This window comes from Drosophila elegans, unplaced genomic scaffold (genome assembly GCF_018152505.1).
Source record: "Drosophila elegans isolate 14027-0461.03 unplaced genomic scaffold, ASM1815250v1 contig_208, whole genome shotgun sequence".
In the NCBI taxonomy this organism is placed as follows: Eukaryota; Metazoa; Arthropoda; class Insecta; order Diptera; family Drosophilidae; genus Drosophila; species Drosophila elegans.
The window spans coordinates 1809657-1818726 of record NW_024545578.1 but is presented as its reverse complement, the minus strand read 5'-3'; the positions used below and the strand labels follow the sequence as shown (position 1 = coordinate 1818726).

General features: G+C 35.3%; 1 protein-coding gene across 1 annotated transcript in view; it reads right to left on the bottom strand.

The window, feature by feature from the left end:
- Nucleotides 1–6205: 6205 nt before the first annotated feature.
- The window catches only part of LOC108146095 (eukaryotic translation initiation factor 5B), a 44511-nt gene continuing 41646 nt past the window's right edge, over nt 6206–9070 (bottom strand). The window contains exon 10 of the mRNA XM_017271922.2: nt 6206–6642. Coding sequence (XP_017127411.1) covers nt 6535–6642 — 108 coding nt within the window. The 3' untranslated portion in view covers nt 6206–6534. The remainder of the gene's footprint in view (nt 6643–9070) is intronic.

The window sequence follows — 9070 nt, the reverse complement described above, 5'->3', positions numbered from 1 at the left end:
TTTTACTGTGAGCCCATTCATTTATAACGAAATATTATTATTATCAATCGAAATATTTATTAAAAACTGCTGATTGTAAATTTATAAAGGCAGATAATAGTTAAAAATAAATTACAATTATTTTAAAAAAAGCTTAAGGCTTGTATCTAAATTTTTATTGCTTGTTTTTGCTGGGAGCTAATTTCTAAGTGAATAATATATGTTTCACATACATCAATATTAATATTTTTTAGGGTATTGGTGATTGATGTTAATAATTTTATAGACATACAAATAATTGCCTATGTGTTTAAATTGCAACAGTTTAAAGAGCAATATTTATAAAAGCAGGTACCTTATAAAATAAATAGTGTAATTATTTTGAAATAGTTTTTATTTATTAAATCCTTTGCTTCTAAAACCAGTGCAGTGACATTATTTTTAATAGCTTTTCGCTTGATGAGCATTGGCCACTTAACCTTTAGGTGACTTTTAGCACTCGACAGAGAAACAAAAAGTCAAGATCAAAAGTTGCAATTGCCAATTCGAAGAACTGGGGACATTTAAGACCACTGCCATTGTATTTTTTGTGAACCAAAGAAGGTGTATTGTATTGATAAAGATGGACGGCCAACAAGGAAGCTACTCACCAGCGGATGGTTCGTTGAAGTTCGTTGATGGATGAGCTCTGGTTAAAAAAGTTTTCTCGGCTCGTTCGATTCGATTCGATTGCAGATAATGCAGATAATTTGATTAGAGTTTGTTTTTTTGGTTTCGGCACTGCTCGCTTCGGTTCGTTTTTGTTTGCTTTTTGGGGTTGATTGAGTTGTTTTGTTTTTTTGGTGGCAACTGTACTTGATGAGCTGCCTTTTCGTTAATTGATTAATGGCACAATTGAGTTGAATTAAAGTATGGCAATCTCAACTTTTATTTATTTGGCCGATCTAAAGGGGTGATAGCTAAATATTACAAGACCAACAAACAAAAAACACTTTCACTTTTAAGAATTAAAAATTACACATACGCCTGGTTAAACGCTAATTGCGTTGTGTCTTTTGTGTCTGGGAAATCAACTACACAGCTGACTATATATATATCGGTTGTATATATGTTTGGTGGATAGTTCTGCAAGTGGAATATATTTCTCGGAGATTGCACGTTGAATGCAGCCTGACTCTCGTCCAGTGACTGAGCCCAAGTTGCACGACTTTTGCATCGGAGCTGCAGCCTCGGCCGAAGATGGCCGACAGGATGTTCGTTTTTTGGAGGGGAATCCCCATTCGTCAGCCGAAGTCCCCAAAAAAGCACGAAATGTGTGGGCTTCGTGCGCTTCGTGTGCTTCGTGTGGCATTCGTTTGCGATATTTCCGATTTCTGCAGGACTAATCCTGGCTCCTGGCTGCTGGCTGATGGCTGCTGCTCCTGTTCCCAGAGCTCCCAAACTATTTGCATGGCCCACCCTCCCATTTGGCCGACACCACCAATGGGCGCTCGGCTTTCAAGGTCATCCGTTTTGACGGCCATTTTGAATGCACCCACTCACACACGCCTGCATTTCCTGGCCCAATGAGCTGGCCTCTACAGCCCACTCAGTTGCCTTGGCAACGACCTTCGGTAGGCGTCGCCTCGACATTGGCATTGGCAATGGCAATGGCATTGGCAGTGAATTTCCACTTGGGGGTTGTTGCAATTACCCCCCCAAGGTCATCCTTTCGCCATCAGCTGTTCGGCCAGAGTTGCCCTGCTGCCGCATAAATTCAAAACTTACCGCTAACCAAATGAACAGATCACTCACAGGCACAACAAAATCATTTCATTTAGTGCCCCATAAATTAATCAGTGAAAACAATAAAGATTTCAATATAATTTCCAACGACATCCGGTCGAAGGCGGCACCAAATTTGGCGGAGAGCAGCCACTTCGCCAAGCTCCACATTTGGTTGAGACACATCAACATATCTTTATATTCACACATATATACACAGACATATAGATTTAATTGGTAGGTATAAAAATGGAGCCTCAGAACGTAGAAAAAAAAATAATTAAGTCTAACAAGAAAGCTTGTGACTTAAGTGGCTTAAAAATGTTTACAATATTAGTAAAAAAAACAAGTCTTATCAGAAAACTATTTGCTTAGATGCTTTTTAAAATATAATTATGTACAAAAATATTTTCTAACTTTAAGGTTCATAAGCGAAGCGTTAGGAAGCGAAGCGTTAAACATATTTGTAAGTCTTACATTAAGGTAAGAAATATGTAACATAATATGTTTACATTAATCGAAACTTTAGCAATATACTAAATATTGCAAAAAAAAATTATACAACTCTTACACTGACTACAAGTATTTTTAATACTTATTTTTTTTAATAACCCATCCTCCTAAATATGAGTATTTAAATAATTATAAAATATTATACATTTATGTAAGAAAAATGTAACTTACATATTGTACTTAATATTAGAAAATACAATAACAAAATAAATTAACAAGCATTTACTATATATATCAATATATTTGGGGTACCCAAAAAAGTCACGATCAAATCAATTGCCTCAACTTACTATAAAATAAATACAGATTTAAATGCAATGTTTAAATGTCTATAATTCCGCTTATAACGATATATTTAACTCTATTGTAATGGTTAAAGCATTTAAACAAGAAAACGTGCAATAACAAACAAACCCATCCCCTAAAATAAGAATATTTCGATTGGAATTTCATTCGAATTGCTGGAGAGTTGGGCAGCTGGACAACTCCCATTGTTTGGCCCGCAAATTGAAATGCCAACAAAATGTGAATCATCTGATCAGATCGAACTGGCCCAGAAAAAGTGGTCTGCCATTCAATAAAGACACACAAAACATACACACATATATGTATGCCGAAACATTTTGGGCAAACATATACAAATATATACGTATGAATGCCACAATGGACAGAATAAAAATAAATGAAATTTCATTGTGGGATTTCATTGAACGCAAAATGCTCAATGAGAGAAATGTATGAATGTTGTTAGCTTTGATGGCTTTTTTCGTGCAGCCACCCAATCCGCGATAAATTTTCCACCCCAGACCATCAGTTTTTCCTGCCTGACGTCACAAGTGTCCTAGATTATCGCCGCAGTGGCAGAGGTAACACATCGGCCTCGAGGTGAAACGTATAAACATGAACTTTGGGAGGCGATTTCAGACAGTCAGTCCAAAAAAAAAAAAAAAACAAAATAAAACCGAATATCACAGCAGCACAAGTGGCAGCGAAAAGCACGTGCAAAATATATTTATTTGGAAGCCGTCTGCAATTGACGTCGCTGCTATTTGCTATTTTCGTTATTTTCGCCTAAGCAAATCCGTTCCCAATCCCACTTCCGTCCGACGATTGATATTGATGGCTTCTGCCAATTACTCGGAGTTTTAATTTTGAATTTCCGGAAAAAAAGTTTTTTCTTAGAACCAAAGAGGTCAGGCAATTTAACCATTTCCGATTATTTTTAAACTTTTGCGCAATATTGGGAGGTCGCAAATGTTCCATGCTAGATTAAAAGTAATGATGAATTAGCTGAACAGCTAATCAACTGTTTAAAAGAGAAAGACAAGATAAGCTGGCTTCATATTTAAAACCATATTTTAATTAAATTTTATTGCATTGATAACATTAAATAAGGTAAATAATTAACGTGCTTATAATGGTAACTTTATTCACAAATTTTCAAAGATATTTATACTGTTCAACAAAAAATATACACTTAATTTTCTTACTAAAGCTTAAAAAGGAACATCACAATTTTAAAATTAATTAAATTTTAAAAATTTACAACATTACAAGCTAAATATAATTTTAAAATTGTCCTCCAGACTTGAAGACATTTATACTATTAAATATAAGTTAAAGCTCAATTAAAATAAAATTAAATACTTTAAATCAATGAATAAATTTATTATTAAAATATCGTTCGAAAAGGACATAATTGTAATATTTTTAAACCAACCTAAAAAACTACTTAACATTGTAATGTCCATTTTTCTTTCTTTTAAATCATTAATTTAATATTGTGTAAATACTTCGGTCTTTGTAATCCTTTGTAAATCACATTTCTAACCTATAAACTACTTCAAACTTCAACATTATATTTTTTTATCTTTTAAATTAAGAATGTAAAGGCATTTAAAATATTGTATAATTACTGTACCTTTTTAATTCTTTAATTAAATCACATTTTTAAGCGGAGTATAATTTTGAGCATAAGGACCATGTCAGTTTGTCATTTAACTTTTATTTCACCTCATCAGAGAAATCCAAGCAAGGGCATTCAACTGACCATGGAGTCCCTCGCCAGGCGATTCGTTTTTCTCAATGAACCAAAAGCCGCCCACGCGAAAAACACATCAGCAACACGAACAGCAGCAGCAGCAGCAACAGCAACAACCCGCAGCAACATCAGCAACACCAAAGGACGTAGGATAAAGGATGGTGAATGGTGAATGGGGCGGCAAATGGGGGCCAACACTTACCTACCACAGCCGCAGAGAATGTTGCCCTAGTTCCACACACAGCCCGTGCTTCGTGTGGATGCCATTTTGGCCGTATAGGTTCGCCTTGTGAATGAAAATCCTTGTTCGCTTTCGCACAGGAGGGTGTATTTTCCTTTTTTAGCCACGACGGACGGGGAATGCCATTCTTGAATTCTCCATCCATCTTCGCGCATGTGTGTGCGTGTTTTGGCCAAGGCAAAAGTGGCAAAGTTGGCCAGGAAAATCAATGAATGAACCACAAACGAGACACGTAGCCAGCGAAGGATGTTTATATGTTTAGATTTCTACATATTTTTCCTCAATGAACGTTGAGTTTTACTTATAGCAAAGAAAATCTAATTTCCTTAGCCATTTTTACAGCACCTCTTGCCATTTAGAACGCAATTACGTGCCAGAAATAACGTAATGCGATACGAAGGCACTTGCAAACTTCTACGAACACTAGGTGCTTTGAACTTTATTGCACTTTTACGAGTCGGTTTTGATTAATTCATTTGGGCAACACATCCGGTCATTTTTATAATTCCTAGAATCGGTTTTTAGCAGGTGAATTGGATATAAAAAATTATCAATTGAAAGGCACAATCTAATAGCAGAGAAATTTGCAAAAGTTGCAAAAGAAAAACCATTAGCACTATTTTAATTATTTCTTAGAATATAATACTGCTATTGATTGCACTTTTATTGTTAAATGTAAAATTTTTATAAGATGAAATGAAATATGTTAATAATATAACTATAAACTAGACTGATATGTTATTGTGTTAACGATAAGATGATATGATATAAGATAATGATAGCAGTAAAGTAAGTCGCTTAATAAAATTTTCTGCGCTGTGGCTTAACAAACCAACAAAATTAATAATTACAATTTTTTTTTAAAGATTTACGAGGAATTGTTAAACAATTCTTAACACAACAAACATAAAAAAATCTTTAAATCAAAGGTCGATAAAATTATTGAATAATAATTATTTATACTGAGTTTATTACGCGTAAAGAATGTTTCCTATAGTATTAATATTAAATTTCATTCATCTATTGTAAAAGAAAGTCGTTTTATTTTTAATATGATTACGCTTAATATGTCATTAGTTCAGCTTACCTTAGTCCTTAATTGACCCGCTTAAGTAGCTTATCCCATTTCAATCGACAGTTTTTCCTTGACAAAGTCCAACCCCTCCGGCAATAGCAATATCTGCCTGAAGTTGGCACTTGAGAGAACATTACCACGAGGACGAATGGATGCATATATCCTGCAGCAGAGCACTTGGAACTTGGAACTCAGGGCACTTGAGCCCATTCAGCCCAGCAGTTTGAAGGATACTTGCGCTGGCAGCATTTGCGTCATTCACAAAACTGCGGCTCGTAACTTTGCCACATACATTTAAGAGTATGCAGAGTCCTGCGACACAATTGTCCTTCCAGCGGCAGTCGGGTGAATGAACCTGCTCGGCGGATGACCCAGTTTTTTGGCTGCAGTAGCAGCAGCAGCAGCAGATTCTCCTCCATTCATCGGCATCCTTGTCGCGTTCAATGACACAAAACACAAAACACCAAGCACAAGTTGCGCATGCCAACTAGGTCAATATCCTTTGCCGTGACGTCACCAGTGACACAGTTAACCCATCCCAGCCCAACCCAAGCCCGTCTGCATATTTTACTCATTTCTTTATCCGTTGTACAACATTTTTATGCATTTTATTCTAAGTTGGCTCTAACAAAAATCGCAGGCTAAAAATGGATATTCGCCATAAAGCGTTTTACAAAAATTTGATTTAAAACCATTATAACAGAGTTCTTCAAGCGACAACTGCGATATGACAATATACGGCTACACAGCTGTAAACCATAAAAATGAAACTAAGCTTAAGAGAAACGATCCTTCCTCTTTTCTTTAAAAAGAAGGACACACCACAAGCGCACAGTCTGTAGTTTTTGTAGATTAGTTTTCTTTTTTAGCGAAAATCTCTCGTCCCGTTGTACGTTTGCAAAATTTGGCAAGCGAATTCGCTTATAAGATCTCGAAGAGCTTCTTCAGCTCCACCATCAGCGACCAATCGGCCTTTATTAGGTCATCGCGGAAGTAATCCTTGCAGGCATCAATGCTCTGGCGAGAGATCTGCAAGGGAAAAGACAAGAAAATGATGTAAAAATGTTGAATATGAAATTCAAATTCATAAACTAACAACTTAAATGTTGTCATAGAAATTTTATAATATATATATTTTTATAAGCACCACATAATTTATGACAATCTTAGATATTTTGTATTTAACTTAAACCAGCAAATACTGCTACTTAATATTTAGGTTACGCAATTTTCTACGAACCATGCTTGCTGATTGTCAATTTGATAAAATCAAAATAATTAAAAGTCCATTAAAACTCATGAAGACAGACCCAAAGTGAAATTGTAATAATATGCATATTAATAACACGCTGTGCTACACATAAATCATTTGCATTTTGAATTCAGCAAAAATGTATAAAATTGGAACGTGCCAATTGTCGTAACTCCAAAGGGAGATTGGGGACCGGGGACCGGGGATCGGGAATCGGGGATGTCTGCTCCATCAATCAAACCACGGGGCGGCACGTGTCTCCAGTAGTTTTTTTACCCCCTTCCCCCCGCAAACCCGACATATGGCGCATAACAATTAAAATCATTTTCAACAATACTTTTTTTCAACTTATTTCATATCCGATTCAATCCGAATTTATATACTTTATGCGCCCCTTGGCAACGCTTTATCGAAGCAATTTTAGTGTCGCCATTTTTTATGGCGCCTTTTTAATGCGTTTTTTAATGCCTGGCATTTATGGCCTGAAGTCTGAAGACCTCATGAATAGTTCCACTTTCAGGCCCCCCAAAAGTCTGATTTCTGATTACAGCACGCCCTTGATAAAGACAGCACTCTGTCCTTTGTCTGTTTTGTTGTTGTTCCCCCGCTTAATTATTATTTTTATTTTCATTCTTATCCCTTTTTATATTTCGATTTCTGTTTCTTTTTTTGGCGCAACGCATATTAATTAGGCTCTCGATCAATGGTTTTGATTATTGGAGCCGTATATATTTATGTACAAAAGATTTCTCTAAACGATAAGCGCGGAATAATGCCGCTCAAGGAGTCCGCATTTATGGCCCTGCATATTAAATGGGTAAATGGCTAAATGGCTAAATGACGCGTATTTTGTCCGCCGTCCCAGAGTTGAAGGATATCGTTAAAGACAGAGCCTGAATTTAAGTAGAATTGATTGGTTATCTATGCCAGAGAATGGCAGAGTCTAAACGGAAATTTATTTGACTTGCTGATTTAGTTTTACAGCCCATCAAGTTCTGGACTTCAGAAAATTTTTTGCGTAAGAAAAATACATATGATACTGAAAACATAAGTAATTAAAAAAGCATTATTTTTTAATTTTGAAAGCATCGTCCTTAATAATGATTTCAAAGTTACAAAAATATAATGCTTTTTTAATACTAAACAACATAAAAATATTACATCTATTATAGCAGATAAATAAAAAAAAGATCGTAAAGATTAAATGAAATGAATAAATTAATAATAATATTATTTAAGCAAAAAAATTATCACAATTTTCTAAATATGTACTACAAAAACATCATTTTTTTAACTTTAAAAGTAAGAACATGATCATAAATTTAATGTGTACAGCAAATACCAAAAAAAGACAGTCAAAATTCAAAATCTTAACTTAAGAGATGATTAATGTAGAAATAAACCATTGCCTTTTAAGTGTTAGGAGTTTGCTAAATTCGAACTCATATTTTAAATGCTAATTAATAGAGAAATAAACAATATCCGTTAAAGGTTTATCACTGCAGACTTGAATATCAAAAGCCTTTCTTATATAGAACAGATTTTTCGCATTAAAAAATCAAGATTATTAATAGTAACAACTATATAAAAAAAATTCAAAAACTAATACACTTAATGCAGAAAAATATAGAACAAGATCAGAAACTTTAATAGATATATTGCTATGAAACAGGAAAAATTAAAAATCATAATTTAAAAGAAAATGAAATGAGAACTAAGCCATAAACATTTAAAGGTTTATCCCTGCATAATAGGACTTCAATGGCCTTTTCTGCATAATGGATGCATTTACTCGATTCCAGTGAAATTTACCCCAATTAGTTTCCACTGAAAGCCCATTTAGTAGAGCTCCCCCCCGCACAATCCTAATCTCGGCTAATTGCTGCTATTTTTAGCTCTGGCCAAAGGCCTTGTCCAATTTGGCGAGTTTAACCCGCAGCCGCAAGGCCGAAACCAAAGTCGTCTATGGTTGACCTCAGCTCCAATTTTCAATGGAGCTTTGGGGGGATTGGGTGCTCTGCACTATGCTCCATTTTGGGTCGCCGAATGCGTCATAGCTGATAAAAGGCAAGTAGTGCACAAATTAAAGCCAAAAAAAAATGAAAAAAAGAAAACCGAACCCACTGCAAAAACACACACAGCTCCACACACACAACAACTGGGTCGACATCCGAGGAAACTGGGTTAGCTCGATGATGGTGACGA